Consider the following 20,047-nt stretch of genomic DNA (forward strand, 5'->3'; position numbering starts at 1 on the left):
AAGTTTCTTTTTTTTTTCTAGAAAAAAAAAATAAATATATTTGTATATAGCATCAATGACCGACAATAAAAGTCTTGAACATGGTAATGGCCATGATGTGGAAAAAGCATTATATGTTGAGCAGCAGCAGCAGCAGCAGCAACAACAACATACTTCTTCAAATAATGATATGATTCATCGTACCTATACAACACTGACAGATACATTAGAATCACATTCTGATATGAAGAACCAAATTAATAATGAAAAGACAGAAAAAGGCTTAACAACGGCTATTGATATACCTACTACTGCAGCAATAACAGATAATAAATCAATTTCAATTGAAATTTCAACAGATGATGAAGAAGAAACAAAAAAGAATAGTGTCTTTCGTCAATACTATAGGCGTTATAGACCCTTTATTCAGTAAATATCTTACCTTTTTTTTTGAAATTAAAAGAGAGAAAGAAAAAAAAAAGAAAGAAAGAGAAAGAGTAGAAATTGATCGTTCATTATTATTATTAGTATTGCCTATTTTGTCATTTTCACAGGTTTCTTAGCAGCTGCCTATGCCCTTCAAGTTCCTAAAGGGTATAATAAAGAAAACTTAGTCTTGGGTCTTATTTACGCCTTTTTCTGTCTTAAATTCCTCTTCAAATATGTGCCTACTACTATCATCACTCGTCCATTTTCGTGGTGTGTTCGTAAAGTAGGGGAACCTATTATGAAATTACCCTATCGAATTCGGATTATAAGTTATGCGATCTTTGTATTAGCCGTGATTGTGGTTACTGTATTCTCATTACCAGCAAAACCTGAATCACCACGTATTCAACGTCTTATCGGTCTCTTTGGTATGTTTGTCTTTATGTTCGTATTATGGGCTACCTCCAGTAATCGTCGTAAAGTCAACTGGAATACAGTTTTAACCGGTCTATTATTTCAATTCATTTTGGCTCTCTTTGTATTCCGCTGTAGTGTGGGTCAAGCTATTTTCCAATGGGCCTCTAATTTTGCACAAGGTTATCTAGGAAAGGCATCACACGGTACCTCCTTTGTATTTGGAGATAAAGTAGCAGATTCAGGACTCTTTGCCGTCACCGTCTTCCCTACTGTCATCTTCTTTGCAGCCACTGTACAAGTTCTTTATTATTTTGGTGCACTTCAATTTTTACTGAAAAAATGTGCAGTCTTCTTTATGGCGCTTTTACAGGTATCAGGTGCAGAATCGGTAGTCGCAGTTGCTTCTCCCTTTTTAGGACAAGGTGAAAATGCTTTACTTATTAAACCTTTTTTACCCTTCTTGACCAATTCTGAGATGCATCAAATCATGTGTTCTGGTTTTGCAACGATCTCAGGATCCGTCTTGTATGGTTATATTGCTATGGGTGTATCGGGACAAGCTTTATTGACATCTTGTATTATGTCTATCCCCTGTTCCTTGGCAGTATCCAAGTTACGTATGCCTGAAGAAGAAGAATCGATTACAGCAAATGAAGTACGAGTACCACCTAGTGATGAAAAGCCAGCAAATGTTTTACATGCCGCTGGATCTGGTGCAGCCACGGGTATGAACATTGCTCTCTTGATGTGTGCCAATTTAATTTCCTTATTGGGTTTGTTATATGCTGTCAATGCTGGTTTAACATGGCTTGGTAATTTCTTAACGATTCATGAATTAACCTTACAATTAATTACTGGCTATATCTTTGTTCCTGTAAAGTATATAGATATGAATATGAATATATATATATATAGTTGAAATATTTTCTAATATAATGTAATCTATATCATCTATTATTAGGTTGCTTGGATTATGGGAGTAGATACAAAAGATGTTGTGATAGTTGGACAGATTTTAGCTACCAAGATTTGGGCTAATGAATTTGTTGCTTATGAAGCATTAACAACGCAATATAAAAATATTCTCTCTTATCGTTCACATGTAATTACTACTTATGCAGTCTGTGGTTTTGCTAACCTTGGATCTGTGGGTATGCAAATTGGTGTATTAAGTACATTAGCACCAAAACGTAGTGGTGATATTGCGCGTTTAGCTGTGTCTGCCATGTTATGTGGTGCTGTCTGTACCTGGGTTTCTGCAACCATTGCAGGCATGCTTTTATAAATATAAATATGTATTTATAGTTTTTTTTTTATTTTTTTTTTTTTTTATATATATATTTATTGCATAATCCCATATTATACACACACACACACATACACATCTATATACATACATTCATACAAATTAAATTAAATCAAAAAAAGTTGAGATATTAAAGATAATTTATTGTCGGTAAATAATACTTTATTCATATACCCTTTATTATTATTATTATTATTACATATATACATTTGATTGGTTCAAATATGTTTTAAATAAAGAAATAACAATAATAACAGCAACTATTTTATTTTCAAATAAACATCATCAAAGACCCTTTTTTACGTAGCAGTAAACATTTATTAAATGATGATATTATATTTGCTATTTCTTTTTTTTTTTTTTTGTGGTAGTAGTAGTAATTATCTGATGAAACAACGATCAAGGTATTTAATTTCCAATGTCATTTTACTTTAAATATAGACTATGTTAGTTTTTTTCTGGACGAATCAAAATTAATTTTTAGACAATTTTCTTATCTTTTTTTAAACGAAATAAAAATGAAAATCAGACAAAAGAAAATTAGTATTCAAACGAATATAAAAAAATAAAATAAAATAAACTCACCTGTATCAAATTTTACCTCTCCGTTTCTATATTCAATCTATATCAACCAGCTTCCAGCTCGTTTGAGGTTACCACACTAGCTCAATGACTCCTCCACTACTGATGTAGTTGCTATATTTTTACTGTCCGTTAATTGTCTACTCTATGCTGATGATGTCGTCTTTATTGCCTCCGCCGAGAAACTCACTTCTTTATTGTACCAATGCGAAGTCCATAGTTACTATTTAGGTTATCGGTGGATCCCATTAAAATGTGTCATAATCGCTCCTACCAATGATCCTCAACCATATCAATTATATGGTACTGCTATTCCCAAAGAATCCTTATTTTCCTATCTTGGTGTTCCTATAAAACCTGGTGGTCTACTTGACTATGCTGCTTTAATCCAACATAATATCAATAAAGTCTCTCTCACTATGAATCAACTTGCTGCTATTGGTCTCAACTCCAAAGGTTTTCCACCTCTGCTTGTATCTCGTTTTCATAATCAAATGGTTCGTTCTCAATTAGATTATGGTCTTGCCATCAGTTCTCTTTCTGCTGGACTTACCAAAAAACTGGATACTTTTCAGAATTCATGCATTCGACGTATCTTTGGTGGTCACTCGCGGTCCTCGGCGAAAGTCATGCTTCATCTTGTCAACCTCCCATCCATGAAGGCCCGTATTGCAATTCTTCAAGCGCAATACCTCTTTCGAACTTCCCAATTACCAGCAGATACTCTTCTTGCCCATCTTTTGCCTCATGTTCAGCTCCCAAATAATCATTCCCACTGGTATAAATTGGCTTAAACTACATTGTGGAAACATCTATGCTCACCAATCATCTCAACGCTCGACCGAAAACAATTCTACACTCTTCGTGCTCAATTTCTAGACTAGATGATCGATTTTAAACCCTTCGTAAAGACACTAACTCCATCCTATTGTCTTCCTCACGCCCCACTCTTGAATTGGATCCCATCCTCTACTTACCAATGACTACCTCAGAACGTAGCCGAGTGCTTCGATGGCGACTTGGCTGGCTACCGGGTGGTAAACCTAAAGAATGTATCTTTCATCTGTCTCATAATTGGAGCCGGCAACATGCTATTGAGTGCTTACATGTACATCATCGTCTCTACATGCCTACTTCAGTCGAAGATCCCATCTCGTTCCTCCTCAACTTGCTTTCACTATATAAACCTCGTCGTCCTTCTGATTGTACGAGCTGGTATACTTTATGGCCTATTCTTTGTACAATTCTACATAAACTTGATTACTGCTTCCATGATAAATTTCCTCTTGATTTTGACGATCCTGGTCTCAAGCTGCTGAATTGGTTGTCCAAGCAATGGTGTGTGTCTTCCTGGTCCCTTTGATCTGATTTGTATTTAAATTGTTTCTTCTCACTTTTTTTTCGCTTTATCCTCCTTGTATTTTCTCTTAATTCTAAAATAATGCTCTTTTCTTTTTCCCTTCTTGTCCTTTAGGAAGGTTTTTATTCTTATTTCCCCTCTATAACTGGCTCGGGCAATATTGCGCATTTATTTCGTCGCTACATGCTCATTGCCAAAAAATTTAAAAAAAAAAAAAAAATAATAATAAAACTCAGAATTTAATAGTATTAACCCTGGCTATAATTTTTTTTTTTTTTTTTTTTTTTTGACATACATAAATTTTTTTTTTCTCTTCAGCAGCCAATCTTTCTCTCTTTTTTTTTTTTTTTTTTTTTTTCTTTATTAAATTTAATAGCCAATGACAGATACAACAACACATCAACAACAACATCATCATTTGATTTCTTCTACTCCCACAAATGGTGACAATTATCCAACAACAACAACAACAACAACAACAACAACAACAAATTATGAAAATAACAATCATCCACTTTTACAACCACACACTCTTTATTCTCAATCACATTATTCTTCAATGGTAAATACTTTTTTTTTTAAAGCTTGCTTGATTGATTTACATACTTACTTTCTTATTTAATATTATGATACAAGCCATCTATGGTACATTCAACTACTACTACTACTACACATGATTATAATTCAAGTTCATTAGACTCAAATACAACTGAAGAACAACCTCTTTATGTAAATGCTAAACAATATCATCGTATCTTAAAACGTAGAATTGCAAGAGCTAAATTAGAAGAAATGAATAAATTATCAAATAAAGGAAGAAAACCTTATTTACATGAAAGTAGACACAAACATGCCATGAGAAGGCCAAGAGGTCCAGGTGGTCGATTTCTAAGTAAGTAAAAAAAAAAAAAAAAAAAAATTATTATTTTTATTCATCGATAAGACCTTTTTTTTTTTTTTTTAGCTGCAAAAGAAGTAGAGGAATTGGAAAGAACGGGTAAATTATCAAACCATTCTTATTCTTCTTTATCAGATCAAGATACTCTTAATCATCATCATCTTCCTTTTAATAATATGAATACAAATCAATTTAATCAACAACAATCTACTATTTAATTCTATTTATTTATTTATTTAATAAAGCCTCTTTCTTTTTTTTTTTGGGTGTTTATGCAAGTTAACTGATTGGAAACTGGGTTTAAATAACTTATAGTAGGATGATGCATGTGTTGTTGTAAAAGATAAAGGAAAAAAAAAAAAAGAGGGGATTTTAAAACTCCATTTTTATCTCTATCTTATTGTTTTCCCTCTTGGAAACAAAAAAAAAAATAATGACTTGTTCAAATTTACCAACTCCTTCATTAACTGCTCAATGGTATATATATATATATATATATATATATATACGTGCACATGTTTTATACATTAGTACAATTTCTAATGTACATGTCTGTGTCTTTTTTTTTAAGGTTTCATGCAATCGATAGTCCCATCTTGGATCCCATCGCCATTCGAAAAGAGAAAAGAGAAAAAAAACCACCAAAGCCACGAACACCTTCCAAAAAATGGATTTTATTTTCTAAACGAGATAATCTTGCACTTGAAAGGGCATATAAAGTAAGAATGAAAAAATAAAAAAATAAAGAATTCTTTCCTCTCGTCCAATTATACATATATATATATATTCATACATATATTATGGAACTTACCATGAGTAAAACTAGAAAGTCTTGACTCTCTTACACATCTTTTTTTTAGAATGAATTAGATAAAATGAATAATAATAATACTATTGTACCTGTGAATGAAGATTATTTATTCCAAGTAAATCTATTGAAACGAGAAATAAGTCCTATTTATTGGGAAGGTCCTGTATTTGAAGTACGTCGTGCTACTTGGTTTATGCAAGTGGATGGGGTTTGGTTACCTTGTGAAGAAACATTAGCCTATCAGATTGAAGAAGGATATCAGTAATGTACACACATACATAGGAAAAAAAAAAAAAAAAAAAAAAAAAAAAAGAGAGTAGAATTAATTTTTTATCTGGTCTTTAGGAAGCATAAGCCTTATCAATGTATTATTGATAATGATAGCAATAATCATAATCATGAAACAACAGCAGAGTTAGATTTAGGTGAGACGACAAAAGAAAAAGTGTCCCAGTTGATCATGACAGAAGAATTACAACAAACAACTGTAATAGAGGAAGAAGAAGGAGAAGGAGAAAAACGAGAGACATTAGTAGATCCTTATACAAATCAATACATTATTTATAACAATGCATATCAAGCATGGCTAGTACAGTAATAATGATTATAAACAAAAAAATATATGTATATTTGTATATGATGGATATACACATATTAATATCTTTTTTTTTTTTGATAATAGAGATGAAACTACAACGATCTCGAAAAACTTTTTTATAAAATTAACAGTCAAGAATAATGTCAAGATATCACTTGTACGTGGATATGATCAAGTCCTTAAAAAGAAGAAAATGATAAAAAGTCAAAAGAAGGAAAAGAAAAAAATGTGAAATTATCAGACAAAGAAGAAGAAGAAGAAGTAGAACTAAGACGGGAACCTAGTCCAATAGAAGAAGAAAAGAAGATATCGAAACAAGCTGCTGAAGATTATGAGAATGAAGAAAGTGAAGAAGAAATGAGAACTATTAATCAACTTGTACTTGTCATTCATGGGTAAATAAATATAAGAGAGAGAGAGTGAGTGAGAGTAGTAGTAGTAGTGAGAGTGAGAGTGAAAGTGAGAGCTGTAGATAAATAGACAGACAGTCACTAAATGTTCCATTCCTTATCATAATTATAGTATTGGTCAGCAAATGTCTGAACGTCTTACAGGACAGAATTTTGTACATGGTAAAATAATGTCATCATTCATGAACTTGTTTATAATTAGATAATTAATACTCTATATATGATTTTAAAGACGTTAATATATTAAGAAAAACAATCAAGTCAGCATGGCCTTCTTCTATTTCTACAAAGGAAAATATAAAAAATGGAATACAAGTTTTACCTATCGTTTGGCGTAAAAATATATTATTTGGCGTGGAAGAAGAAGAAATAAATAAAGAGAGTGAATCTGATATTGGTGTTATGTTGGATGATATAATAGATGAAGGAGGATGTCCTACTTTAGAAGAAATTACTCTAGATGGTGCTCCTAACATTCGTAATCTAGTGGCTGATGTGTTTCTTGACAGTAAGAAGATATTGGAACAATAAATAGGTTGAAAAAGGAACTAAACAAAAAAAAATCTATTACTTTATTATTAGTCCCTTTATACATGACAAGCAAGTATCATGATCTTATGATTCAAGTGGTTACAAAAGAAATCAATCGTGTCTATAATACATTTATTCAAAGAAATCCTAATTTTATAAAGAACAATGGTCAAGTCTCTATTTTAGCTCATTCATTAGGGGTAAATAAATAAATAATAGCATAGACTACTTATCGACTCACTCACTTACTTTGACTTCTTTATATTATGTTTACTAGTCTTTACTGGGATTTGATATTCTTTGTGCTCAGCCTTTTAATCTGAATACAATAACTACATCTTGTTCATTAGACTTTCCTGTGAAAAACTTTTTTGCAATAGGATCACCACTGGGTATGATACTGCTTTTGAGAGGCAATAAAATCATTTCTCGACACACGACCCATAAACCTGAAAATGATAAAAAGTCTCTTACCTTTGTTTATCCAGCCGCTGATAATATCTATAATATCTTTCATAAATCGGATCCTGTGGCCTATCGTCTTGAACCACTCATTGTTCGTCACTATGGTGCTCAATTGAAACCAGTGCCCATTCCTTATATCAAAGGTGGGCTAAAACGGGTTCTAAATGCTGGAAATGAATTAGCCAATAAGGCAGGTGCCGTGCTTGAATCTATCAGGTTAGATCTTTTTCAAAAGTCTGCCATGTTAATGAGAGGATTATCATTAGGTGGTGGTGGTGGTAAACAAGAAGTCAATGAAAGTAGTAGGATGTTGTTGTTGGATGAAAGAAGATCATTAACAGATCCTAATATGATAAAAGCACGTAGCTTGGCTAAAGGTGCTGCTCAATTAAAAACATTGAATTCGACGGGACGTGTAGATTATTATCTACAGGAAGGCATCTTGGAAAATGCGTATCTGAGTGCGCTATCAGTACATATGTCCTATTGGCAGGTAATAAATTTATTTACCTGTGATTAATTTACTTGTTCATTTATTTATTTATTTATTTAAAAAAAAAGGATATTGATGTTGCAGGTTTTCTTATTAGAGAAATATATAGATATCAATAAGAAGCTACCATAAAGTTAGTTTATATTTTTTTAAAAAAAAACACGCACACACACATGGAAAAAAAATCTTTTTTTTTTCTTCTTTAGCAAGTTTGATATGAATATTATTCATCTCTATACTATTTCTTACAGAATAAAATAAACAAAAATAGATAAACACATTTATACGAATACGAATAGATTGATAATAGATGCTCATTCATTTATATGTAATGAAATAGTGTTTATTGATAGTTAAATTATATAATTAAAATAATAATAATAATAATAAAAAATGAATATATGGATTAATATGAATTAAAAAAATAAAATAAAATAGTGAACAAAGTAGTTTTAGCTTTAGTTTCTTTCAAAACCCTTAACAATATCTTCAAGAGAACGACCCTTGGTTTCAGGGACTTTAAGATAAGTGAAGGCAAAGGCAAGAGCAGCAATACCAGCAAAGATAGCAAAGGAGTAACCTTTGATACCTTCAAAGACAAGAGGGAAGCATTGACCAATGACAAAGTTAGTAGCCCAGTTGACTGCAGTGGCAACAGCACCAACAGCAGAGGAGGCATAGACGGGTGTGACTTCAGAGGTAATCATCCATGGGATAGGTCCGACACCAATAGCAAATGAAACAACATAACCAAAGACGGCGACAACCAAAAGGGGACCCAAGCTATAGACATAACCAATGATCAACAAGACACAGAAGATACAGGCACCTGCTTCAGCGATCAACAAAAGAGGACGACGACCCATACGATCAATCAAGATTAAAGAAAGAATAGTAGAGGCAAAGTTGACGACGGTAGTGACAATAGCCATATACTTGGAGATCTCAGCAGAGAAGGACATGTTAAAGATAGTAGTAGAATAATACATGACAGCATTAATACCAATCATTTGTTGAATGACATGAAGAGCAAGGACAGTGAGGGCGATACGACGAATAAGAGAATCAGTAAAGATCTGGATCATGTTCATGGATTCACGAGCACCTTCATCAGCAGTAACAATACCATCTTCAATTTGATCATCAAAGGACTTGGTCTCATCTTTATTGGCGGCAGAGGCACTACTATCCATACCAGTAATAGCTCTAGCAGCAGCAGCACCTAGTTGACCTTCAACCATACCATAAAATTCCTTATCAATGTTTGTATTAGGACGAAGTCTTTGAAGTGATTCTCTGGCTTCTTCAATACGGTTGATAGAGATAAGATAACGAGGAGATTCAACACAACCAGACATCAAGAAGAATTGAGCAATAGCAGGGAGAGCAACAAGGGCATAGTTAATACGCCAGAGAGGAACATTAGCCAAGGGAAGACCGATGACAGAGGCAAGCAAGATACCAATGACAATAGCAAATTGATTACAGGTACCCATAGTACCACGAGCCTTGATAGTAGAGATTTCACCAACATAGGTAGGAGTAGCCAAGGAACCAAGACCACAAGAGAGACCACAAAGAATACGACCCACAATAAACATGGCAGGGTTTACTGCAACACCTTGTAAAAGGCCTCCAAGTATCCAACCCAAATTATTAAAGATAATCGTCTTCTTACGACCAAACTTGGTTTGAATATTACCACCAAAGAAACCACCAAGAAGACCACCAACACAGAAAGAAGAGACAGCAAAGCCCCAAAGACTAGTATTCATGGGGAGACAATCAGGGAAGGCGCTACTAGAGATACGAGCACTACCATTTTCACAAGAGTGAGTCACTTCACCTGGTACATTAGCAGAACCAATTACCCAACCATTACTAAATGAACCAAGACAGGCTACTATCACACAGTAGACCATATATTTAGGTAATTTAAGATCAAGAGAATCCATATTGTATAATATGTAAATAAATGTTATTAGTTAAATATATTAAAATTATTACTATATATGTATGTAGGTAGATATGAAGGTATGTATATAAATATATAAAATTAGAGAATTAGCTTAGTATATAATGATAAAAAAAAAACTAGGCACAAAAATTATTCTTTCTTTATATATGTATTTCATTTTAATGCATTATTTACTTGTTTTCTATAATACAAATCATTTCTTTCAAAGGAAAATTTTCTTTTCTAATATTCTATGATTGTCAAAAAAAAAAAAAAAAAAATGGTACGAGTCCCATATTTCTATTTAAATTTGCCTATTTTAGTTTTTTGTTTTCTACAGAAAAATAGAAAAATAAACGCCATAGCCGTTCCTCCTTTCTAACTTTTTTTTAAAAAAAAAATAAAAAAAAAACTCAACATGTTATGTCTTTATCAATACTATCTATTTTTTTGTTTTAAAATAAAATGAAGCTATTAAATTGGGAGGGGGTTTTTTTTTCTCTTTATTATACATCATTAATCATATAATTATAACTATTTTATTTACAATTGTAGCTTATTTAGAATGAGGGGGAAAATAAAGTTTATTTTCAGTTAAAAGGAAGAAACTTACATTGTTAAGTTTTTATGCAGGTTAAAGTTATTTACAGTTATTGTATATAACAGCTTGTTACTTTTCTAATGATAATAACTGCGTTATAACGTACAAAAACAACATGTTAATCTTTTTATATATATATATATATATGGCTTATCATTTATATATACAGAGAAAGATATACACATATACTAATGCATTTGAAACAGTTTAGAAATGTTTAATTTTCATTCATTGTAATAATAGAAAAAAGAAAATGTACCTGCTGCTACTGCTACAAAATGAAACATAAGCAACAACTCCGTTTAAATAAAGCCAGTAACAAAAGAAGAATGACTACTACTGCTACCCATTTAATGATGCATGTTCATCAAGTAATAATAAGAAAAAGAAGAAAAAAAAAAGTCTACTCCTTAACATATACCAGGGATTCATCCTTAATAAGTGCCATAAATGTATCTTTTTGTATCTAAAGGTTAAATTATTGAGTAGTAGGTTACAATAGCTATTATTTTTAACAAAAAAAAAAATTACACGTACAATGAACACTTTATTATCAAGTTTTTATGCAAATATATAATAGATGGTATTATTTTTATAATTCTTTAACGAGGTCTTAGAATTAAATTGGAATGTAGTTTTCAACATAGCATGATATTTATAACCCTCTACTAATTCTAATTATCAAGAAAAATAAAGATCCTTAGGTATTTAGATACTCACCAGGCTAGATTTAATGTAAAAAAAAAAAAAAAAAAAAAAAAAAAAAAAAAAAAAAAAAATGGAGACGTGTAATTTTTGTTTGTCGTTAAACAATTCCAGTGTAATATATTCCAGTTATATACAAACTCATCAAGTCGTAATTGTACGTACTTTAGCCATAATAAAGACTGTAATATTTAGAAAAGAAGAAGAAAAGGCATTATATGCTAATATATAGACTGCTTATATTTAGATCACACACACACACAAAAGATTAGGTTATAATACACCATAGATTCAATCAGTATAATTGTTTCCATATTATGATTTGATAGTATGATATACACAGTAATACTTTTATATAATTTGAAAAGCTTTCGTAAACAACATCTTCATCTCTTTTATAATTAAGACAATACAAAGCAAATATGTAGTGGACGACAGTCGTAAAAACAAAGCAACTCATTTGTATAAACGCCTTTATATTCAAACAAAATACTAGCAATATTTTATACAATATCTTTTTTTTTTCTTAAATTTGATACATAATAATATTATTTATTCATTGCACTTTATATACAATATATACACATTTTGCATTTTTATTTTTTTAGCTATTCTTATCAAATCTTTCGCTTCCTTTTTCTTTAGAGATGACGAGCAGCAGAGGTGCCATATTGCTTGCTTTCACCCTTTTCAAGAGCAGCTGCTTCATCCTTGGTGGTAAAATGTTTACCTTCTTGATTTCCTTTCAATTGACTACCATCAGAGCTCATAGTATTTGAATTCTTATTTTGTGTATTTCCGGTAGAGTTCCTATTGAAGTTACCCTCGACACCTTGTTGATCATCAATATGAAATTGGCTTTCGTTTTGCTTGTTAGACATTGTTATTTATTATTCAAATCAATCAAAAAGAAAAAAATAAATCGGTTCTCTCTTGTACAAATGTCTTCTTTTTATAATGAAATAAATAAATTAAAAAAAAAAGTCTCTCTCTCTCATAGTTATCTATATATGAGTAAGTTTTTCAATCATTATGATGAAAATAAAATAAAATCTAACTATACATGTATAAAAAGAATAATGCTGTAATAATAATACGTAAAAAATGGTTCATAAGGTCAAGATTTTTTTTGGCAAAAGATGGATGAGATCAATTCAAGCCAACCGAATTGACATATAATTTCTTCTCTATTATGTGACAACTATTTATTTGCTTTTTATGGCTTCATTACGTTATAAATGTCTCTAGATTCCTCTCTCACCACCACCACCCTCCCAAATAGCATAATGTTTTAATCTATACGTATTCTCAAGACTCTACAAATAATCCCTTTTTTTTATATAACTGGATAGGAGTATCATAGAATAATAAGCTTCTATATTTTATCTGGTAAAGAAGAAGAGGAAGGAAGCTAGCATTCAATTTTCATTATATACATGTATATTACAAAAAACAGCGATAAAAATATGACTCTTCCATGAATATTATCTTATTTTACTGCTTTTTTTCAAATAATGCTTCGGGCTTTTTTTTTTAACACCCTTGTTTATCTAATTATAATTCATAATTTTTATGAGAAGAAATAAGCTTAGAAAAATAAAAAACAAAACTTACCCAAAGACATGGGAGGGCATGCATAAAATGAAGTTACCAAAGAAGTTTAGTTGCAAAAAAAAAAAAAAAAAAAAAAAAAAAAAAAAAAAAAAAAGATTTAAACATATTGAAAATAAAAAATAATCTTCAACATGATGCTTGGTCATTACATAATACACACAAACATTAGATAGAGATGAGGAGCGTGTTTATATGTAAAACAGAACCATCCTGTTCTCAATAAATGAATTGAATGAGTATAATACCAGTAGTAGCTACTGAAAGGAGCGGGATTGATTTTTTTTTTTTTTTTTCGGGAGAGAGGGAAGGTAAACTATCAGCTTAAAGTTAGATATTCATATAAAATAGATAAAACTCAATAATTTCAATCCTATCCCACCTCTAAACACTTTTGGGGGAGTTTTTTTTTTTATATGTCAATTGTGAAGAAAAAAAAACAAGGAAAAAAATAATAAAAAAAATTTGTATTTAGCGTGTCTCTCAAAATTCAAAAAATGCTTTACTATTATGATAAATCCCTTCTTCTTTCTGGCTTTGCTTAATACCTTACAAGCATATATATTAATCATTATATAAGAAGTTGAGTATTTGATATACAGGGTATAATTTCTGCTGATACTATTTAAGTTAGTTAAAAAAAAATGAGACTACAAAGTTAGTTCTTTTGAATATAGTTTACCTTTCCATGCTATTAGGGCTTGGGTTTGAAAATACCATGAATTTATATAGATCAATAGCCCCGATGATAAGCAAACTATTTGAAATGTTTTCTTAAAGTCTTTTTTTTTTTGGGAGAGATTGCCATATTCTCTTGTCCCTTTTGCTTCAAGTTTTTCAAATTTCTCGTTTAAAACTAAGGGTGAATTGCTGTTAATAGAACTTTTCTTCCTGTAATAATAGAACAGTCACTGTGAAAAAAAAATATTAAATAACCAAATAGTCTATCCTATATGAAAACTCTTGATAAGCACGATAATAGAAGGCGTTATATTATAGGTATAGATTATTTGAAACAATAGTAGTCATCCATATACCATTACTAGAAATGTATTTTTTTTTTAATGAAAAAAAGAAACAAGCAATTATTATCTTAATTATTAGGAAATAATATTAAAAATACACGATTAAAGCAATTCAAACAGTTTATTAGTCTTTTCAATTACTATTGTAATAAAAGCCGTTGAAATAAGCCAATGTTTCAAAAAATAATAGTAGTATTTCTTCTTACTACTTGTTCGGATTTCCAAACCGAAAATAATAATAATAATAATACGCCGCTAGAAATTAAATTTAAAAAATTATTTTGTTGTGGTAAAGCATAATGCCTTGGAATGAAATTCAATTCAGGTACTAAATCTAATAATGAACACCAAATTAGTGATGAGGGGTTTTTTTATTCAAATCAGCAATAAAATACATGAAACTAATTTGGTAAAAAAAAAGAATGAATAAACAAGGATGACGATATAAAAACTATTTAGATAAGATAAAGTCATTCATTCTCTTGAAAAGAAATGAAACTAATAAACATAGCTAAAAGTAAAGAGTAATGATGCTGTCTATGAAAAAAAAGACAAGATTAATTATTATGTTTTAGTCTACAGTAATACATTAATTATATTTATAGTTAATATTTGTTTTATTTTACCCTTTTTTCTTTTTTTTCCCTTAGTCTTTCTTTCATTTTTATTATATCATCATCGTAATAAGAACTCTTACTACTATGGGGAATTGGGAGTTAAATTCATCATCTAATTCATCTGTTACTCAATTAGTAGAGGAAGAAGAACGTCAACCCCTATTATCACAGCAAAATAATAATAAGTTAATATCCTCATCTAGTTCATATGCCAAGTTCAATAATCGTAAGTATAAAATCTCTTAAATATCGTTCCCCCCTCCTCCCCACCCCCCCTTTTTTTTTGCCCTATAAATAGAAGCATCTACACTAATTGAATTATGTTCAATAATGTCCTCTACACGTTCTTCTTTAACTGCTGTTCCTACACTTTCATTATTATCAAATAAAGAACTAACATGTATAACAGCAGTAGATGATATAAGTACTGCACCTAAAACTCGATGTGCAACCATCATATCGTATTTTCAACGATTCAGGAAAACTGTAAGACATGATGGGTTCGCGTGTAGTACATGTATCTCTTACTTTTTTTTTTTTATATACATATTTGTTTATACATGTATATTTTTGTGTATATTACTATAGCATAGGGAGTTTTTGGCAGAATTTATTGGTACAATGATTTTAGTTCTTTTACTTTGTGGTGTTGCTGCTGAAGAAACATTATTTGCTACTAATTCGCATAAATCTTGGTTAACGAGTTCTATCGGATCAGGTAACATATTATATATAAAAAGACATCAATTTGTTTATTTATTTTATTTTTTTTTTCTTTTCTTATAATAAAAAAAAAGGGCTTGCTGTCTTGATTGCCATTTGTGTTTCAGGCCATGTTTCTGTAAATAACACAAAAAAAAAAAAAAAAAAATTTCTTCTTCTTCTTTTTATTTACTCATTTTTTTTTTAATCTTTTATTTTTATTTAAGGGAGCACATCTCAATCCGGCAATCACTTTAACTTTTAGTGTCTTTAGCGGGTTTCCAATTCACAAGGTACCTATCTATATAGCAGCTCAATGTTCAGGTGCCTTTGTGGGAGCAGCCGTCTTGTACATTCTCATTCAACCTGCTCTTACCAACTTTGATCATGGAGAACGTCAAATCCTGGGTGAATTCGGTACAGCAGGTATCTTTGGAACCTATGCCCCACCTCATGTTACACTAGGAACTGCAGTCGCGTCTGAAATGGTCGGAACCGCTTTACTTTTGCTCATCGTCATGGTCTCGGGTCATCCGAATAATTTACCCTTCAAGAGAGCTCAAGGCATTATGGTGGCAGTAGGTATCATGATACTTGTGATGAGCTTAGGATACACCTCTGGGTTCTCCCTGAATCCCGCACGTGATTTCGGTCCTCGTTTATTTACCGCGATTGCAGGTTGGGGTATGGACGTCTTTTGGATAAACGGATATTATGCCATTGTGCCCTTGATAGCACCACTTTTAGGAGGGCTTGTAGGAGGCTTTGTATATATCCTTTTTATAGATTAAAGATAGCAGGTGTATATCTTTTTATAAATTATTTTTTTTTATATATCTCCCTTCTCCTGCTTACCAGGACTTTATACATTTATGTATATGTATTTTAATCATATCCAATGATGGTCATTGTATTATTCCACACACACAAAAAAAAAGTGTCGTTTAATAAAACAAAATATGAAAACTTTATTAATAAATTTTGCATATTTTTTTTTTTAAAATATTGCAATAGGCGATAATATCTAATCTAAAATAAATATTTTTGTTCATATATGTTGTGTACAAATATTATTTCTTTATATACAAATTTTGTTATCTTTTTTTTTTTTGTGTATTATGCTTTAGTTGACAGCTTCAAAGAATTCCTTGGACTTTTCAACATCAGGCTTAATGGTCTTTTCACCTGCCTTCCAGTTAGCAGGACAGACCTCTCCGTATTCATCAGTAAACTTGAAGGCCTCAATCAAACGAATGACTTCATCAACAGAACGACCGACAGGTAAATCGTTGATAGTAATTTGACGAACGATACCCTTAGGATCAATAATGAAAAGACCACGAAGAGCAATACCAACATCTTCAAGGAGAACACCATATTCACGAGCAATAGCCTTTGTCTTATCAGCCAAAAGAGGAATGTTCATATTACCAAGACCACCTTGCTTACGAGGTGTGTTGATCCAGGCAAGATGAGAGAATTCTAAAAATAAGTTTTTGAAATTAAAACGACGCGTTCAAATACACACACTTTTTTTTTCTTCTTCTCCACATTCCGCAACTTTATTATTATTATTATTCCTCACTCACTCACTCTCTCTCTCTCTCTTTTTTTTTCTCTCTCTCTCTTTTGCGTAGTAAAAATATTTACCAGAATCAGTAGAGGCACCAATGACAGCAACATCCAAAGCTTCAAATTCCTTGATACGATCAGAGAAAGCTAAAATTTCAGTAGGACAAACAAAGGTGAAATCCATAGGATACCAGAAGAAGACGACATATTTTCCCTTGTAATCAGAGAGGGAAATATCTTTGAATTCACCATCAACAACAGCAGGAGCAGTGAAGTTGGGTGCAGGCTTTTGAACTTGAGCGACTATAGAACAATGTAAGTTATCTAACATATAAATACTATTGTTTTTTTTTTATGTCTTCTTACCCATTTTTTTTATTTTGTTATTATTAAATAAAGAAGGGAATAAATATGTTTATAAAATATTATAAAATAAAAAAAGAAAACCAAAAAAAAAAAAAAATGAAAAAAAAAAACTTCTGTATTTATATTAAATGGAGTGAGTAGTAAAAAAAAAAATGAATAATAAAAAAAAAACTGGGTTTTAAATCCTGTTTACTAATCTTACATTATCCAATTAAAATATTAAACTAAAATCCATAAAAAACAATTAAACCGCGTTTCTAAATTATTCCGATTACAATAGTCAATATGTTTAGCTTTATTGTTCTCGTTTAAAAAAAAAAAAAAAAGGGCTTAGTCATGATAGTTAATAAAAAATAAATTCCCCGCCTCAAAATAAAGAATATTATCTGGGTAATAGGAATTGAAGGATAAAAGAAAAAAAAAAAGAAAAAAAAAGGTTAAAAGAGTTTATTTTATTCATCGTCATCATCAAATGGTGAATTTACTGCTAAATGTCCCAAAGAAGGCTGATAAGATAAACTAATCATTGATTGTATTTTTGAGCTTAAATTTAACTATGACAAAAGAGCGGACTATTAAAACCAATTTCTAGTAATTTCTTTTTCCTTTTTTCCTTTTTTTTTTTTTACCTTCAAGTGATTGTCTAGTTTAATCATGGCCATAAGCGTGTCTAAATGACTATTACACAGTTGGTTTTCAATGGCCATTTCTTCTTCTCTTGTTGCAAATGATAATTTAGGATTCTTTGTCATATTTATTTGTTTAAGATAACCTGTCCATTTTAGATAAATTGATAAATGAACAAGTTGACAATCCGATATATCCAGTATGTCAATTTTTCTTTTTTCAATCACATTGTTCAATAATTTTACACCTAAAAAAAAAAAAAAAAAAAAATTAGGGGGTGAATAAACCTACCAAATTTTTTTTTTTCTATTATTATTTTACTTGCCTTGATCGCCAATTTTTGGGTTTGAATTTAAGGTTAGTCTTCTCATTTTTGAAACAAATTCAAGACTGTAGCTTAAAGTAACCATATCTATTTATTTATTTATTTATTTTTATTTAATTCTTTTTTAGTAAATTAAAATTTAAAATTACCATCTAATGCAAGTCCACATGCTGTTAAATCTAATTGATTCAAGCGTGGTTTTAGTTTGAAAAATTCATAAAGTCGACAATTATTAAGCGTTTCTCGAATAGAATATTTAAAGCTTAAATCTGATAACCTATCATATTCCAAAAAAAAATCAATAAAGTTTATAAACCTTTCTATTGGCTTTCTATTTTACGTTGGTAAATCTGATAAGGCTTCAAAATTTTCCCATCCAAAATCACTTGTTACACTTGCTATCTCAAGCTTTGAGAGACGTTTAAGTTTTTTCCACAGCCATGTCCATTGTATTAACATATCATTTTCAAAATGGTTATTACTTAAATTGATGAATAAATTAGCCGCTGACACTATGGATAGATAGATAGATAGATAGATTTTTTTTTCGTTGTTAATTCATTTCTACATTTCATTTGTTCTTTATATATTATATTACTTTTGTGTGATTGGAATTGGTCATAGGCTTGCTTTGTTTCTTCTTCAATACATGTATACTTTCCAATTTCTGTATTTTCTAGATTAATGTATTTAAGTGATGGTATACCCATTAATAGCTCTGGCAATTGTTTAAGGAACGTTGGTCCAATAGGATTATGTGAAAGATCAATAGAGCGGAGCCTAAAGAGTCGAAGCAAATCAATGCACTGAGATGTCAATAGATTATTACTAAGAAGAAGCTCGCCCAATGTTTCGTAGTTAGCTTGTTCTAATAATATTTTAAGATCCTCATTGTCTAAAATAATAATAATACAAGTTAATCATAAGTTTATATAGAAAACCTTAAAAAAAAAGAAAAAAAAAGATTACGCAGCATATTGGAGGATAATTTTAGGGTTTGAAGTAATCTAGAGTGCTGAATAACTTGTTGAAGCGAAATCATTTGATTGGATGAGATATCTAGCGTAAAAAAAAAAAAAAAAAAAAAAAAAAAAAAAAAAAAAAAAACTACGTAAGATTATTCATCATCAGGAAATGGATAAGAATAAGAGTCAATTACTTAAGCCAGTGAGTGAAATGTTGGTTAAAGTTTGCTTCGATAATCTAAATTTGATTTCCTTGACAGGTTCTATCTTTAATCGATTACAGGCATTCAAATAAATATGTAAAGGTTGTTTTTTGACAATATCTTTATAGAAACAGTTAATATATATGTAGATAAGCTAATAATGGCAAATAGACGGCTTTTCTTTTCCTTATATATAAATATGTACAAACCTTTTGCAAAGGCTTCTATATATTGATCTTCTTTAGTAATGATATTTCGAACATAATCTTCTGGAAAAATATCATGATCCATAGTACGTAAATGACTCAAGATAGGCTATTCATCATGTAAATAATAATAAAAGAGAGAAGACAGCTTGTAAGTTTACCTCAATACCATATTGAGACCAACATCTTGCAGAGATATCTTCCATTAGTTTTTGTACTGTTTCTGGCGCGCGTTCATAGTGAATTCTTAATTCGATGGGATCCCTCTTTAGAAATACTATTTTGA

At 30.6% G+C, this 20,047-nt stretch overlaps 8 protein-coding genes across 8 annotated transcripts; 5 read left to right on the forward strand and 3 right to left on the reverse strand.

Moving 5' to 3' along the window:
- Nucleotides 1–223: 223 nt before the first annotated feature.
- On the forward strand, nucleotides 224–2,110 carry BX663DRAFT_533383 (Na+ dependent nucleoside transporter C-terminus-domain-containing protein; the record flags this gene model as incomplete). The annotated part of the gene is made up of 3 exons (XM_051530522.1): nucleotides 224–408; nucleotides 508–1,699; nucleotides 1,787–2,110. The coding sequence occupies 3 exons, from the start codon at nucleotides 224–226 to the stop codon at nucleotides 2,108–2,110; spliced, it is 1,701 nt and encodes a 566-aa protein (XP_051378402.1).
- Nucleotides 2,111–4,541: 2,431 nt separating this feature from the next.
- On the forward strand, nucleotides 4,542–5,241 carry BX663DRAFT_525223 (CCAAT-binding transcription factor (CBF-B/NF-YA) subunit B-domain-containing protein). The gene is made up of 2 exons (XM_051529734.1): nucleotides 4,542–4,965; nucleotides 5,038–5,241. Exons 1-2 carry the CDS (start codon nucleotides 4,716–4,718, stop codon nucleotides 5,187–5,189), a joined length of 402 nt encoding a protein of 133 aa, XP_051378403.1. The 5' UTR covers nucleotides 4,542–4,715; the 3' UTR covers nucleotides 5,190–5,241.
- A 105-nt stretch (nucleotides 5,242–5,346) lies between these two features.
- On the forward strand, nucleotides 5,347–6,621 carry BX663DRAFT_262258 (uncharacterized protein). Its single transcript, XM_051521913.1, has 5 exons — nucleotides 5,347–5,448; nucleotides 5,543–5,690; nucleotides 5,832–6,043; nucleotides 6,128–6,371; nucleotides 6,465–6,621. The coding sequence occupies exons 1-5, from the start codon at nucleotides 5,405–5,407 to the stop codon at nucleotides 6,468–6,470; spliced, it is 654 nt and encodes a 217-aa protein (XP_051378404.1). The 5' UTR covers nucleotides 5,347–5,404; the 3' UTR covers nucleotides 6,471–6,621.
- Nucleotides 6,622–6,752: 131 nt separating this feature from the next.
- BX663DRAFT_525236 (DDHD domain-containing protein) lies at nucleotides 6,753–8,397 on the forward strand (the record flags this gene model as incomplete). The annotated part of the gene is made up of 3 exons (XM_051529735.1): nucleotides 6,753–7,298; nucleotides 7,373–7,521; nucleotides 7,599–8,397. Coding segments are annotated over exons 1-3 (959 nt in total), but the record flags the coding sequence as incomplete, so codon positions are not given.
- A 3,577-nt stretch (nucleotides 8,398–11,974) lies between these two features.
- BX663DRAFT_525241 (uncharacterized protein) lies at nucleotides 11,975–12,511 on the reverse strand. The gene has a single exon (XM_051529736.1). It carries the CDS (start codon nucleotides 12,421–12,423, stop codon nucleotides 12,184–12,186), a length of 240 nt encoding a protein of 79 aa, XP_051378406.1. The 5' UTR covers nucleotides 12,424–12,511; the 3' UTR covers nucleotides 11,975–12,183.
- A 2,167-nt stretch (nucleotides 12,512–14,678) lies between these two features.
- Nucleotides 14,679–16,500, forward strand: BX663DRAFT_525243 (aquaporin-like protein). Its single transcript, XM_051529737.1, has 6 exons — nucleotides 14,679–14,715; nucleotides 14,805–15,021; nucleotides 15,205–15,281; nucleotides 15,384–15,513; nucleotides 15,593–15,636; nucleotides 15,725–16,500. The coding sequence occupies exons 2-6, from the start codon at nucleotides 14,880–14,882 to the stop codon at nucleotides 16,286–16,288; spliced, it is 957 nt and encodes a 318-aa protein (XP_051378407.1). The 5' UTR covers nucleotides 14,679–14,715; nucleotides 14,805–14,879; the 3' UTR covers nucleotides 16,289–16,500.
- On the reverse strand, nucleotides 16,455–17,512 carry BX663DRAFT_262380 (thioredoxin-like protein). The gene is made up of 2 exons (XM_051521914.1): nucleotides 17,148–17,512; nucleotides 16,455–16,979 (listed from the first exon to the last, which is right to left on the reverse strand). Exons 1-2 carry the CDS (start codon nucleotides 17,398–17,400, stop codon nucleotides 16,621–16,623), a joined length of 612 nt encoding a protein of 203 aa, XP_051378408.1. The 5' UTR covers nucleotides 17,401–17,512; the 3' UTR covers nucleotides 16,455–16,620.
- Nucleotides 17,513–17,867: 355 nt separating this feature from the next.
- Nucleotides 17,868–19,464, reverse strand: BX663DRAFT_525246 (uncharacterized protein; the record flags this gene model as incomplete). The annotated part of the gene is made up of 6 exons (XM_051529738.1): nucleotides 18,986–19,464; nucleotides 18,728–18,899; nucleotides 18,537–18,664; nucleotides 18,388–18,474; nucleotides 18,065–18,309; nucleotides 17,868–17,989 (listed from the first exon to the last, which is right to left on the reverse strand). Coding segments are annotated over exons 1-6 (842 nt in total), but the record flags the coding sequence as incomplete, so codon positions are not given.
- Between the last annotated feature and the right edge of the window lie 583 nt (nucleotides 19,465–20,047).

This window comes from Cokeromyces recurvatus (assembly GCF_025118155.1).
Source record: "Cokeromyces recurvatus strain NRRL 2243 chromosome Unknown BX663scaffold_41, whole genome shotgun sequence".
Taxonomy (NCBI): domain Eukaryota; kingdom Fungi; phylum Mucoromycota; class Mucoromycetes; order Mucorales; family Mucoraceae; genus Cokeromyces; species Cokeromyces recurvatus.

What these genes read in the sequence shown, in the direction of transcription:
- BX663DRAFT_525223 (XM_051529734.1), top strand. Translation starts at nt 4,716, where the DNA reads ATGGTACATTCAACTACTACTACTACTACACATGATTATAATTCAAGT. An exon ending in TCCAGGTGGTCGATTTCTAA is followed by an intron (nt 4,966 to 5,037) that starts GTAAGTAAAAAA and finishes TTTTTTTTTTAG; the next exon opens with CTGCAAAAGAAGTAGAGGAA.
- BX663DRAFT_262258 (XM_051521913.1), top strand. Translation starts at nt 5,405, where the DNA reads ATGACTTGTTCAAATTTACCAACTCCTTCATTAACTGCTCAATG. An exon ending in CACTTGAAAGGGCATATAAA is followed by an intron (nt 5,691 to 5,831) that starts GTAAGAATGAAA and finishes TCTTTTTTTTAG; the next exon opens with AATGAATTAGATAAAATGAA. An exon ending in CAGATTGAAGAAGGATATCA is followed by an intron (nt 6,044 to 6,127) that starts GTAATGTACACA and finishes TCTGGTCTTTAG; the next exon opens with GAAGCATAAGCCTTATCAAT.
- BX663DRAFT_525241 (XM_051529736.1), bottom strand. Translation starts at nt 12,423, where the DNA reads ATGTCTAACAAGCAAAACGAAAGCCAATTTCATATTGATGATCAACAA.
- BX663DRAFT_525243 (XM_051529737.1), top strand. Translation starts at nt 14,880, where the DNA reads ATGGGGAATTGGGAGTTAAATTCATCATCTAATTCATCTGTTACTCAA. An exon ending in TTCAACGATTCAGGAAAACT is followed by an intron (nt 15,282 to 15,383) that starts GTAAGACATGAT and finishes ATATTACTATAG; the next exon opens with CATAGGGAGTTTTTGGCAGA. An exon ending in GTGTTTCAGGCCATGTTTCT is followed by an intron (nt 15,637 to 15,724) that starts GTAAATAACACA and finishes TTTTTATTTAAG; the next exon opens with GGAGCACATCTCAATCCGGC.
- BX663DRAFT_262380 (XM_051521914.1), bottom strand. Translation starts at nt 17,400, where the DNA reads ATGTTAGATAACTTACATTGTTCTATAGTCGCTCAAGTTCAAAAGCCT. An exon ending in TGGTGCCTCTACTGATTCTG is followed by an intron (nt 16,980 to 17,147) that starts GTAAATATTTTT and finishes ACTTATTTTTAG; the next exon opens with AATTCTCTCATCTTGCCTGG.